Raw genomic sequence first — 14377 nt, forward strand, 5'->3', positions numbered from 1 at the left:
GCAGCAGTCTTTGCCACAAGTATAAACAAACCCTTGCTGTAACTTGTCACAAATGAGCCTCATTATCCGCCACCCTGTTGCACCCATATTAAAGCTGGATTCCATTGACCGATCCGTTTTTTTTTTTTTTTTTTTTTCCTGGGTCATTGAACTACTTTAGTAATGCACAGAGAGTACTCACTTGCTGTGTTAAATCTTTCCCCTGCTTTCCGATTTTTGTCAGCAATATGATGTTATATAAATGTATCCTGGCGGTTTTCATTTTGCTTGTGGGCATTTGAAGCCCACAATCATTTATTTCCAGGAGTGAATGCTGTGCTCCCAGGATTCCCTGCTCGATCCTGCGCATGCTCATTGTATAACAGGGAGCAGCACTGTAAAATTCCGGGTTGCCATCACAACGGCCGGCGTCGTCGGAAGTTCCCGCCACGTTGTGAGGGCAACCAAACATATACAAACGAGCTCTCACGAGATTTCGGCCAGACAATGATCCGCACAGAATCTTGGGAAGACTCAGAAGAAGCTCCCAGGGTACTTCACGGAGCAAGGGAAAGGCGAAAAACATGCCTACTCCCATGGGAGGAGAGACCGGAAGTACACCTAATAATTAAAATAAAAAGGTAATTACGGCGAGGATAATTTTTTAAAGGGGCATTTGAGCATCAATGAAAGTAAATGAATGGGCTCAGATTGACTGAAATATTTGGATACAATACCGCTTTAAGGATGTAACATGGACATGTTACTAATCTGTCGGCCCCACAACCCCTCTCCCCATTTTGGCAGAGAGTGGGGGATCTTTTCCCCCTGCTCACTGCCAAAATCTAAATAAAATGTGCCCGGCTGCATCATTTACTGTTCTGTGAATAAATGGACTTCAACTACTGACAGCCTTTTGCAGGTGTCAGATTGTAGTTCTCGATGAACTACCGTGGCGCTGTTGAGCACTCTGGTAGTTTAAGTCTTCCTGTCAATGTAAAACTGTTTGCCTGTGTAAAGCTGTGTGATGTATGGGCAGACAGCTTACACTGACGGTTTCCAGGCTCCTAAATCAAAAAATAGTAAATGCTAATTTTTTTTTTTTTTTTTTTTTTATCATCTTTTTACCTGCAAAAAAAAATGTAAGTTTTTAAAAGGTGAACTTATCTTTTAAGTTCACCTGTTTAAGATCAGGGCATTATGGAAATGTATCTGCTGCTGCAAGTATTTGGTTAAACTGAGTGTTGGTGACCTCTTGTGGTGAACTTTCCTCACAACAGTTGTGCACTTCTGCATAGGTTCAGGGCTTTTCACCCAAGTAAATGGCCTGTTGAAGTGCATCGCGATGGACTGGGGTTGGTTCTAAAACAGTCTGGAGATGAAACAACCCTGGCATTTTTATGCCCATCTGATTACAAGAAGAAAAAATTATGGTTCAGCACAGCCCACTACTCCCACTACATTGTTTTATACCCTGGTCCTATTGCTTATCTGGAGGGCGCCATGTTTACTACTGTGAAACATTGTACTTTGCACTAATCTTTGTACAAAAAATAAATGCATTGTAATTTGTATCATAATGTTAAGGGGGATAGATATATATATTGTTATGGAATTATTTCTGATTGGGACTCTAAAACAAAAGTTAATACTGCAGCTGCAGGAACAGATTCACGAGACGCAATCACTGTGCTTAAAATGTCCGTTCAGTGCCAAAATCTATTATCACAAGTTATTTTATACATAGATAAGAAAGGGGTGGTGTGAGATATTATTAAAATGAACAAATAGACATATGTTATTAAAAGCTAGCGAATAGAACAATTGCAAGAAGGGGGGAGTAGAGACAGAGAGCTACTAGCAGAAGATGTGTCTGTGTGTTAGGTGAAGGTTACAGAACACATTTCAACCGTACGAACAAAACAGAGTCTCTTGTGCTTAAATATAGTGAATGTCCATGTCAATATAGCAGATCCTATTATCTCAAAATTAAGATTTGTCCTGTTTACAATACACAGCTGCAATTTAGTGGAACGATGCAAAGGTTTCAAGTCTAAGATTTGTATATGTATCAGTATTCTTGCTTGGTAGAGGAATTTATACCTGTACTTTACAGGGAAGGTTTTTACTCAAGTTTCATCAAGTCTTAGAAATAACATTTTCCTGTTCTTGGTTTTTAAAGCGGTATTAAGGCAAACATTCATTATATTGCAGCTTAAAATATGTAATTTTTGTTTTTCCTTTTTTAGGCTTTCTTTCTTTTCATCTCTTGATTCAGTCAGTAAGTTTTGCAGAATGTGTCAGTTACAAAGATGAGACAAACCCTTTAACGATGATTAGCTCATATATATGTATGTAAAATCTTTATCGCAAAAAAAAAAAAAACTTTTGCAGTAACTGCTTATAAAGTATTAGCTGGAGTTTTTCGTTAACTTATTAGTGTATTTACATCTAACACTGAACCCCCCCCCCCCCCCCAGACTGACAATTCTGCTGTCCAAAGGTGCCCCCTGTGCTTTATCCAGAGTGGGGGCACTCTAATACAAGAGGTGTGTTACTGGCCACATCACCGGGTAAAAAGTGTAAGGGGAAAAAGGGGGGGAAAAAACAAAAACGAATACAGACCTCACATCTAGTGACTGGTAAGCTGCAATATATTACAGTTTTGGGTTTAATACCGCTTTCATAATTTATTTTTTTGTATGTCATATTCTGTTTTATGCTTTACGCAGTTAGTATGTTAATTTTGATCATTTCAATTTTATTTCTTTCAGTACATTTAACGACATATTTTTGAACCAGTCAAATACAGAGTAAGTTTTAAAATCTTTAAAAATTTTGCTTCCACTTAGTCACAATGAAAATCTTTTATTCTCTACACAAGTGCGACAACTTGCAGACATTCTAATTTACATATTTCAACATCCAGTACTTTTGAGTTCAATTCTAATATGCTTTCTATTTTACAATGCCTTGCAAAAATATTCACCCCCCCAGCATTTGACCTATTTTTTTACATTACACCCTTTAGTTTAATGTTTTTTTAATCTGAATTATATGTGATGGACACAATAGTCTAAGTTGGTGAAGTAAAATTATAAAAAATATATACATAAAACAATTTTTCTCTAGTCGTCTGTCCAGGACAGCCCTAGAGAGAATGGGCTCCACCTCCGGAGGCAGGAAACACATCATCAGACCTTTAAAGGGCGGCTCCTGTCCCTTCTCCCTCAGTCTTTGTGTTTGTTTCCCCTGAGGAGGAGGCTGGATGAAGCTAGATGGGAGCTCTCCTCCTTCCCCTGAAACTGGGATAGCCCAAGAGTGAAGGGGAAGGAGGCCTGCGTACCTGACGGTCAGGTTGATGGCAGCTGTGAACCGGCGTCTTCCTCCTCCATAGCCCGGGGAGGGCTGGCGTTCCCCGCCTAACTGCTGAATTACATATTTGGCACCGGTCAGGCGGGGTGCGGGCACAGGCTTTGAGATCCGGCCTGTGGAATGCAGGAGGAGGGCGGGGACTTCCGGCGGACCACTTCCGGTTCTGGGTCGCTCAGCGAGCGTGGACGGCGGAAGCAGGGTGCCTTATTTGAAAAGCGCCAGCCACACAACAGAGCTGTGCTGTATCACAGGGGAAAAGGCCTCCAGGCAGTCAGGCTAGCCTCCAAACGGAACATGAACGCGGCAGAAGATGGCAGTGGAGCCAAACCAGCTCAAGTATGCAAACCCAAAGGTGTCTGGTACCTACATGGCTGGGGAGGGGGTAGAGGGAGAGATGGATAGATTAGGATCCATTTATTTGTTCCCTGCCCCCTCTCTATTTAAATGTGATCCGGACTAAGATGTCTTGTGAATCCTGTTAGCGGCTGTTGGGGTGCACATAGGTGTTTGGTGAAGGCATCCTATTTTGCTAAGGTTACGCTGATGGTAGCATGTCTGTGTTTCCCTTACTTTTTCTTCTCTCCTTCTCTTGTCTTAGGCTCTGCCCAAAGAACTGGAGAAGTCAGGTGGGAAGAAGCGATGTCCATCATGTATGAACAAATTCAAGGAGGGATGGGTTAAGCCCCTTTTGTAAACCCTGCATAGATAAGTTGGTTTACAAGGAAGCTACGGGGCCTGTAAGGAACTGATTTCAGGGGTGCAGAAAGAAATACAGTCCATCAAAATAATGCTGGCTTGAGACCCCAAAACAACCAGCCACAGTTCCCTCTGCTTCCGCCCCATAGGAGGGTGACGAATCGGTGGAAGAGGAATTCCATTCTCTGGATGGCCTAAGTAAGGCATCATCCAGAGATATTCCGATTCAAGGGACAAGCTCACCTAGATACACTCTCTGGGTGAGGCTCTCACTCAAGTAGGTCGATGCCTTATTGGGGGTGATTTATGAGACGCTTGAAACTGAAGAAGAGCAGGTCTCCCTGTCCTTGCATGACTGGATGTATCAAACCCTGAAAGAGGATCCAACCAGGGTTTTCCCGGTTCCCAGCGCACTGGTGGACTCTATTAAGAAAGAGGGGGGGGGGTGAGGGGGAAGGGAAACTATTTTTTCCCAAAGTTTCCCAAAAGTTTGAAGAGGAGGTTTCCCTTCAGTGAGGACCCCACCTGTGTCTGGAACAAGGTACCTAAGGTAGACGCAGCCTTCTCCCAATGTGCTAAATCAACAGACCTCGCCTTTGAAGACATGGGTGTCCTCAAGGAACCCATGGACAAAAGGATGGAGGTGCTGTTAAAAAGGTCATGGGCGGTAGCCATGACCAATTTAAAGCCTGCGATGGCCACAACAATAGTGGCTCACAATCTGGAGGTCTGGCTGGAACAATTGCAAGGGCATTTAGAAAGTGGGACCTCTAGGAAGGAAATTTTGGATTCCGTTCCTATTCTGCACAAAGCAGCAGGCTACATGGCAGACACTTCTGCAGAGTCGGTCAAGCTTTCAGCAAAGACCGCTGCCCTCGTAAATTCATCTCGCAGGGCACTATGGCTACAATCCTGGTCAGGGGACCCGGCCTCGAAGGTCAGGTTATGTGATATCCCCTGTGAGGGAGACCTCTTGTTTAGGCAGGATCTGGATCACACTGCGGACAAGAAGAAGGCCTTCCCTACTAAGACTAGGCACCAGGGAAACGCTTTTTTCGTCTGCAAAGGCAGGGACAGTCGCAAGGACAGACCTCTAAAGGGTCAGCTCCTTAAAAAAACAGTGGGGAGGGGGAAAACAGAAAGGCGTTCTGTTTTCCTCTCCTAAGAAAACCACTAAGTCCCAGTGACTTGGTTCCTGTGGGGGGAAGACTGGGGCAATTCCTCCCACAGTGGGAAAAGACTACCCCCCAAATACTTTATACTGAGGACGATCAGGGAAGGTTACCGAATGCAGTTCGAGCACACTCCGCCTATGAAGATGTGTGTGACCAAACCTCCCAGAGATCCACAGAAGGCGACGCCCTTACTGTCACAAATTGGCGATTTGGTAAACCAGCGGGTTCTTGTTCCAGTGCCACGACAGGAGGTAAACCACGGTTTCTACTCGCATGTTTTTGTAGTAAAGAAACTTTCAGGCAAATTCTGGCTAATTTTGAATTTTTAAAGTTACTAAACAAGTGGGTAACATACAAAAAATACCGGATGGAAACAATCTTTACAGTAAGATCAATCCTTCCCCCAGACGGTGTTTTCATGGCCTCCCTCGATCTGAGGATAGCAATTCAGTGGGGAAGGCAGACCTGACATTTTCAGTTCAGGGCCCTGCCATTCGGCCTATCCTCCTCCCCCATATTTACAAAAATCCTGGCAGAAGCATTGGCTCCCTTTAAGATTGAAGGGGATTGAGGTCATACCATATTTGGACGACCTTTTATTCTTTGCCCCCGCCAAACTCCCAACTACAGGGAGATCTGCGGGCAGCCATTTCCTTTCTAAAAGGACTGGGTTGGTTGCTAAACAAAGAAAAGTCACACTTGATCCTGACGCAGGCCTTACAGTACCTGTGTTTCTTGATGGACTTGGTAATGCAAAAAATCTTTCTCACAGAGGAGAAAGTAGAGAGGGTGAAGGCGACTGCAACTTGGTTGCAAAACAATCAGGCAATTTCCCTCCACTCAGCTATGTCGAGACTGGGTCTGCTGGTGGCAACAATCCCTGCGGTTCCTTAGGCAAGGGCCCATTTCAGGTGCCTTCAGGTAGACATGCTGAACAGCTGGGACGGGGCAAAAGAATGCCTAGACGCAACTATCCGCCTATCTTCAAGGACCAGGAGGTCTCTGGTGGTGGAGAAAAGAGGAGAACCTAGTACAAGGTCTACGGTGGTCTGTTCTCATCACTAAGGATGCCAGTGCTTGGGGCTGAGGGGGCGCCCATTTGAGGTCAAAAATAGCCCAAGGACGCTGGGAAAAAGCACAGTCCCAAAGGTCAGCCAACTGGAGAGAATTGCAGGCGATCTGGGAGCATTTTACAGAGATCTGAAGGGCCACCACATACATTTTCTCTCGGACAGCGTGGTAGCGGTCTCGTATCTAAACAAACAAGGAGGAACGAGATGCCCGTCCTTAATCAAACTAACAAGGATGATCTTGCATTGGGCCGAGAAAAACATAGGGTCATTCTCGGCAGTACATCTGAAAGGAGTGGACAACCACCTGGCGGATTTTCTGAGTCGACACCAAGTGTGCGAGTCAGAGTGGTCTCCAAACGGGGAAATCTTTCAGCTGAAGTGCAGAAGGGGGGTCTCCCAGAGGTGGACTTGTTTGCCAACAGAACAAACGCCCAGGTTCCAGTGTACTTCTCACTAGAGAGAGAAGCAGGGACCAAAGGGATAGACGCCTTGGCATCTTTCCCCCATTCAAACTTATTCCTCTAGTTCTGAGGAAATTTCTTCAAGAAAGGACCACGATGATATTGGCGGTTCCGTATTGGCCGAAGAGGACGTGATTCTCCACACTTTTACGCCTGTTTAGAGGAGCCTTCCCTTGTGCTGCCTGAGAGGGAAGATCTGCTGTCCCAGGGCCCAGTTCTGTTATCAGAAATACGGACTCTAAAATTATCGGCTTGGTGTCTGAGGAAAGCCTCTTGAAGTCTAAAGGGCTCTCAGACAGGGTGGTAAATACAATTCTTTCCAGTAGAAAGAAGGTAACCCAAGCAATTTATGTTAAATTTTGGAAAGTTTTTTTTTTTTTTTTTTTTTGTTCATGGTTAGATGCCAAGAAGGTGTCTGGAAGTATCCCGGCAGTCTTGGAGTTTTTACAAGACGGAGCGGATAAAGGACTGGCCATTAGCACTTTGAAGGTACAAGTTCGTCCCTATCTGTGTTTGTTTTTTTTTGTTTTGTTTTTTTGAGCAACCCCTGGCATTAGACCCGCTAGTTAGAAGGTTCTTTAAGGGGTTAGGCAGAATTAAACCTGTTCCGTTAAAAATTTTTACCAAAATTTGACCTGTCAATTGTACTACAGGGATGGATAAAATGGTCGCAAGAAGTAGAGCCCTCCTTAAAATGGGTCACGCTCAAAACGGTCTTCTTGGTGGCTATATCCACAGCTAGACGCATTAGTGTGCTGCAGGCACTTTCCATTAAAGAGCCTTTTTTGTAAATTTTTGAGGACAGGTTGGTGCTGTTAACAGACCCAGGATTTTTGCTCAAAGTGGTGACAAAATTCCATAGAATCCAGGAAATTATTTTACCTTTTTGTTCTGTGGGTCTCCCACCAATCCAAAGGAAGTAGAATTCCACCAACTGGATGCGAGAGCCTGTGTCTTACAGTATCTGGAGATGTCGAAAAGCATTAGGAAATCAAATGCACTATTTATTTTACATGCAGATTCCCAAGCTTCAAAAAACACAATTGTGAGATGGATTAAACAGGCTATTGTGGAAGCTTAAAAATGTATGAAAATGGAATGTCTTCCTCCCCCCCCCCCCCATGGCTCACACATCGGCCTCCTGGGAAGAGCGAACTGGAGCGACACCAGAACAAATCTGTCGAGCAGCAACATGGTCAAACTACTCGACGTTCATGAAGCATTATAGATTGGACCTTATCTCAGCGCAAAACAAAGTTCTCCTCTCTAGTGCTGTCCTGGACAGACGACTAGAGAAAACCAGAGTTAGACTTACGGGTAACTCCGTTTCTAGCAGTTGTCCAGGACAGCAGGGATTCCCTCCCTATATGCTGTTATAATGTTGGATGAGTGTTTTGTGTTTCAGAAGCCGTTCTGGGGAAGTTCTTGGTTAAAGACTGAGGGAGAAGGGACAGGAGCCGCCCTTTAAAGGTCTGATGTGTTTCCTGCCTCCAGAGTGGAGCCTATTCTCTCTAGTGCTGTCCTGGACGACTCCTAGAAACAGAGTTACCGGTAAGTCTAACTTTGGTTTTCCAAAATAAAAAACTGATAATTGGCATGTGCAGATATATTCACCACCTTTGTTATGAAGCCCATAAAAAGCTCTGGTGCACCCAATTACTTGCAGAAGTCACATATACACACCGTTTTTTGAAAGGCCCCAGAGGCTGCAACACCTAAGCAAGAGGCACCACTAACCAAACACCATGAAGACCAAGGAACTCTCCAAACAAGTAAGGGACAATGTTGTTGAGAAGTACAAGTCAGGGTTAGGTTAAAAAAAAAAAATTCCAAATCTTTGATGGTCTCTAGGAGCACCATCAAATCTTGTATAACCAAATGTAAAGAACGTGACACAACAGCAAACCTGCCAAGAGATGGCCGCACACCAAAACTCATGGACCGGGCAAGGAGGGCATTATTCAGAGAGGTAGCACAGAGACCTAAGGTAACCATGGAGAAGCTGCAGAGTTCCACAGCAGAGACTGGAGTATCTGTACATAGGATGACGATAAGCCGTACGCTCAAAAGAGTTGTGCTTTATGGCAGAGTGGCCAGAAAAAAAGCCATTAATTTCAGCAAAAAACAAAATGGCACGTCTTGAGTTTGCGAAAAGGCATGTGGGAGAGACTCCCAAAATGTATGGAGGAAGGTCCTCTGGTCTGATTAGACTAAAATTGAACTCTTTGGCCATCAAAGAAAACGCTGTCTGGCGCAAACCCATCACATCACCAAGAACACCATCCCTGTGGGGATGTTTTTCAGCAGTCGGAACTGGGAAACTGGTCGGAGTTGAGGGAAAGATGGATGTTTCCAAACACAGGGATATTCTTAAGCAAAACCTGTACCACTCTGTGTGATTTGAGGCTAGTTTCACCTAGTCAAATCCCAGACCTCAATCCAATAGAAAACCTGTGGTCAGACTTAAAGATTGCTGTTCACAATCACAAACCATCGAAGGAGCTGGAGCAGTTTTTCAAGGTGGATTTGGCAAAAATTCCAGTGGTAAGATGTGGCAAGCTCATTGAGACTTATCCAAAGCGACTTGGAGCTGTGATAGCCACAAAAGGTGGCTCTACAAACTTTTGACTTTAGGGGGGTGAATAGTTATGCCCATTGACTTTTTCTGTTAGTTTGTCCTATTTGTTTGCTTCACAATAAAAAAAAACAATCTTCAAAGTTATGGGCATGTTCTCTAAATTAAATTGTGCAAATCCTCAAACAATCCATGTTCATTCCAGGTTGTGAGGCAACAAAATTCGAAAAATGCCAAGGGGGTGAATACTTTTGCAAGGCACTGTATTTACTCATTCATTTTTGCTTTGGTGATCTATTAAGATGTTCCCTCTTTTTGGTATAGTGTAGAGATTGTACTAATTGAAATCCTGTATTTGTTGGCACACAGGAATGCTGCTGGCTCTAGATATAAGGCCATTCTTGAGGGCTCTTGGACAACATATCTTTTGGCTAAAGGTAGGAGTTCTTAAACCCTGTACATTGTATAGGGTATTTCTTACCAGTTTACCAAGAGGGCATATAAATAAGCTTAAAAATGGTCTTGCGAGCTACCAGAAATATCCACTACAGATGACCTATTTATATAACCATATAGTAGGTTTCAGCTGCTGGCACTAATCGCACTCCCATATATTTGTGCTCAATAATATAAACCAAACCAAAAGAATGCCACACTGTTTACTCTAAGCAATTTCTTACCAGTTTACCCAAGAGGGCATATAAGCTGTTGGTACAAAAGTCGCTTTGTTATGGAATCCATAGCACCTGTACAGATAATCTGTTGCAAGTTATTAGCTAAAGCAGGGGTCAAAGTACCGGCCCGCAAATGGCCCGCGGACCGGTTACAAATGGCCCACAGGCAGGGCCGATCCTGGGCGGGTGGCAGCGGCTGGGAACTTTCTCTCTCTGATCCTCCCTCCGCTACTGCAGCCTAGCGCGCACAACACAGGGAGCGCCTGTTCTGTCGAGAAATGTCCCCATCGAATAGTGCCAGGGCTGAATATGCATGCTCCATACGTAACATCACAACAGCTGATTTTACTGGCTATTGTGCGCCTGCGCTGTCACAACAGCTAACAGAATTATTTTTTTTCTGTCAGATTGCTCCACGCTCACCCTCGCTCCTGTGGCGAGTTCATGTCCATGAGGGGTGGGTTTCTACACGTTGTGGGCAGATTTTTGGGCACTACATTGGGAATTACATGGCCAGTGCTGCATAACTTTTTCAGGGGCGGATTTCTACATTTCTTGTGGGTGGATTTATAGGCACTTTGGGGCAGAATTAGATGGCCAGTGCTGCAAAAACAAACAAACACTTTATTTTCTTACATCAGTGGACACGGAGCCATAGTAATAACTATGTGGGTTATATTGGTGTATAAGGTGCTGGACACTGGCACGCCCATTAAAGCAACTTCCCCCATATAACCCCCCCCATTACTGGGAGTCCTCAGTTTTTTTTTTTTTTTTTTGCCAGGGTCTAAGGTATTGGGCACATGTAAGGATGTGTTGTACTGAGCTCCATGGGCAGTAATCCTTTGTTGAGAGCCAGACGTTCTGATGTCTCCGTAATGGACTAAATGAATGGTACCTGGGCCTCGACATCCGAAGAAATTAGGTTTTGCTTGCAAATGCTTTTAAAGCTGGGCCCTGGGATCCAGTACTTTTTGGTAGTAAATCCAATAAAAGTTTATTGGCAGGGTCTTTTCGCAGATCCAGGATTGCAGGATTACCTGACTGTACCCCTGTTCCTGAAGGTTTCCTTTCAAGGTCTCGGAGCCTACAGTGAAGGGCGAAGAGATTTTTTTTTTTAACCACTTGCCGACCGCCGCACGCCGATGTACGTCGGCAGAATGGCACGGGCAGGCATAAGGGCTTACATGTACGTCCTTGCCTGCCCGCCGGTCGGGGGCCCGATCGGGCCCCCGCCCGGTGCCTGCGGCGGTCGGTATTCGTTCGGGAGCGATCCCGGATGAGGGGACGGCCATTCATTCATGGCCACCCCCTCGCGATTGCTCCCGGCGAATGAAAATGTCCGGTGACATCATTTCCTCTCCTGTAATGTAAACACAGGAGAGGAAGTGATGTATTCTCTCCTCCGTGTCGGTATTTTTCGTTCCGGCACCGAGGAGAGAGGTTTGGTGAGTTGCACCAACACACCCCACATACAGTAGAACATGCCAGGCACACTCACGCCCCCCCAGTCACAGTGACACCAATTGCTTTTTTTTTTTTTTTTTTTTTTTTTTTTTTTGCATTGGTGTCATTTGTGACTGTAATAACTGTTAGGGCAGTTAGGGTTAGCCCCCTTTAGTTCTAATGTGCCCCCCTAACCCCCCCCCAATAAAGGTTTAACCCCGTGATCACCCCCCGTCGCCAGTGTCACTAAGGCTGGGTTCACATTGCAGCGGTTTATGAGAACGAATGTGATTCGCACCGCACTGCAGTGCAAATCACATCCGATCTCTGTGCGATTCGAGTTCAGCCATACAGATAGTATGGCTGAATTCGTGCCGCACCCGCCGCAAATTCGCACGGGACCCTTTTTTTTGGCCCGCAGCAGAATCGGATCGCATGGGTGTTCACACCATGCGATCCGAGTTTGCAGATCGCACTGCGATATGCGAACTGATCTGTGGGTGTCATTAACATTTCACTGACACTCCCAGCAGTTCGCATAGGGCAGTGTGAACTGCCGCCGGGAGGCATGCGATGCGGGAACCCGCCGCGGATTCATGGCGTTCCCGCATCGCTCCAGTGTGAACCCAGCCTAATAAGCGATAGTTTTTCTGATCGCTGTATTAGTGTCACAGGTGACGCTAGTTAGGCAGGTAGGTATTTAGGTTCGCCGCAGCTTTTTATAGCGCCAGGGACCCCCATATACTACCGCATAAAGCCCCCTGATTGCCCCCTAGTTAACCCTTTCACCAGTGATCACCATATAACTGTTACAGGTGACGCTGGTTGGTTTAGTTATTTTTTTATAGTTTCAGGGCACCCGCCATTTATTACCTAAAAAAGGTTTAACCCCCTGATCACCCGGCGGGTGTCATTTGTGACTGTAATAACTGTTAGGGCAGTTAGGGTTAGCCCCCTTTAGTTCTAAGGTACCCCCCTAACCCCCCCAATAAAGGTTTAACCCCGTGATCACCCCCCGTCGCCAGTGTCACTAAGGCTGGGTTCACATTGCAGCGGTTTATGAGAACGGATGTGATTCGCACCGCACTGCAGTGCAAATCACATCCGATCTCTGTGCGATTCGAGTTCAGCCATACAGATCGCAGCAGCTTTTTATAGCGCCAGGGACCCCCATATACTACCGCATAAAGCCCCCTGATTGCCCCCTAGTTAACCCTTTCACCAGTGATCACCATATAACTGTTACAGGTGACGCTGGTTGGTTAGTTATTTTTTTTATAGTTTCAGGGCACCTGCCATTTATTACCTAGTCTCACTAGTGTACCCCTAAATTTAGGGGTGTCTACTTTCCAAAATGGGGTCATTTGGGGGGGGTTTGTGCCATCTTGGCATTTTATGGCCTTCAAAACTGTAACGCCCTTAGAAAGCCTGAAGGCGGTGCTTGGTTTTCGGGGCCCCGTACGCGGCTAGGCTCACAAAAAGTCCCACATATGTGGTATCCCCGTACTCGGGAGAAGCAGCAGAATTTATTTTGGGGTGTCATTTCACATATGCCCATAGCATGTGTGAGCAATATATCATTTAGTGACAACTTTGTGTAAAAAAAAAAAAAAAAAAAAAAAAAAATTTTTTTGTCATTATTCAATCGCTTGAGGCAAAAAAATTAAAATATTCAATGGGCTCAACATGCCACTTATCAATTTCCTCAGGGTGTCTACTTTCCAAAATGGGGTCATTTGGGGGGGATTTGTACTGCCCTGCCATTTTAGCACCTCAAGAAATGAGATAGGCAGTCGTAAACTAAAAGCTGCGTAAATTCCAGAAAACGTACCTTAGTTTGTAGATGTGACAACTTTTGCGCAAACCAATAAATATATACAATTATTGACTTTTTTTTTTACCAAAGACATGTGGCTGAATACATTTTGGCCTAAATGTATGACTAAAATTGAGTTTATTGGATTTTTCTAATAACAAAAAGTAGAAAATATCATTTTTTTTTCAAAATTTGCGGTCTTTTTCCGTTTATATCGCAAAAAATAAAAATCGCAGAGGCAATCAAATACCATCAAAAGAAAGCTCTATTTGTGGGAAGAAAAGGACGCAAATTTTGTTTGGGTACAACATTGCATGACTGCGCAATTACCAGTTAAAGCAGCGCAGTGCCAAATTGTAAAAAGACCTCTGGTCATTTACCAGCAAAATGGTCCGGTCTGAAGGTGGTTAATCTCTGATAAACCCTGCTGCGAGAAAGGGAAGGGAGATTTTCTCAGGAATCCATGTATTGTCATGTCATGTCTAGTCTGTGTCACCACTGGAGGCTGTATTGAGTACTCACCATTCTGATGCTGGAAACAGCAGAAGCTCCACTCTCCTCTCCGTTCAAGCCAGCTCAGACCCTCGGGCATGAAGGGAGTTCTGATCACTTCCTGAGCCCCCAGATTGGCAGTTTATGATCCTTTTAATGCCAGCCAGCTGTCTTTTTGAAGAAAAAAAAAAATACTTTTTTTTTTTTTGGCAGGTCGCGGCCGCTCGTCAGGTGGAGGATTTACCCCCCGCCACGGCCCGCCATGATGCCGGCGCTCACACACTTCCCTGTTGAAAGAGGAATGGGGTGTGGCTAAACGGTATCAGACGCCGACCACACGTGGAGGAAATAATTTAAGCTATACAGGAAAAGCTGCAGTCTGGCAGTGGAGGGACAGAGCAGCAAACAACATTGTACTGTATAGCTAGGACTAATAGCAGCTTTTGTACTGTACTATAGCCTAGCAAGTGTAACATTCTTTTGCTGGTACTGCCTCTGCTTTGTACTGTAAGCTATGAGTGACAAAGGGACCTCAAACTCCTCTAAGGGGTTAATGGTATACAACAAACTAAAAACCCTTCCAAAAGAATGTCTTCCTCCCCTGAGAGGTAAAAA

At 44.8% G+C, this 14377-nt stretch overlaps 1 protein-coding gene across 2 annotated transcripts in view; it reads left to right on the forward strand.

The window, feature by feature from the left end:
* Positions 1-14377, forward strand: part of RB1 (RB transcriptional corepressor 1) — a 307484-nt gene that overhangs the window by 20472 nt on the left and 272635 nt on the right. For both annotated transcript variants that reach the window (XM_077483264.1, XM_077483265.1), the window contains exons 5-6: positions 2754-2792; positions 9704-9771. In XM_077483264.1, coding sequence (XP_077339390.1) covers positions 2754-2792; positions 9704-9771 — 107 coding nt within the window. The remainder of the gene's footprint in view (positions 1-2753; positions 2793-9703; positions 9772-14377) is intronic.

The sequence above is a fragment of the Lithobates pipiens genome, unplaced genomic scaffold (assembly GCF_037356315.1).
Source record: "Lithobates pipiens isolate NorthernLeopardFrog02 unplaced genomic scaffold, aLitPip1_a1.2 Scaffold_16, whole genome shotgun sequence".
NCBI classification, from domain to species: domain Eukaryota; kingdom Metazoa; phylum Chordata; class Amphibia; order Anura; family Ranidae; genus Lithobates; species Lithobates pipiens.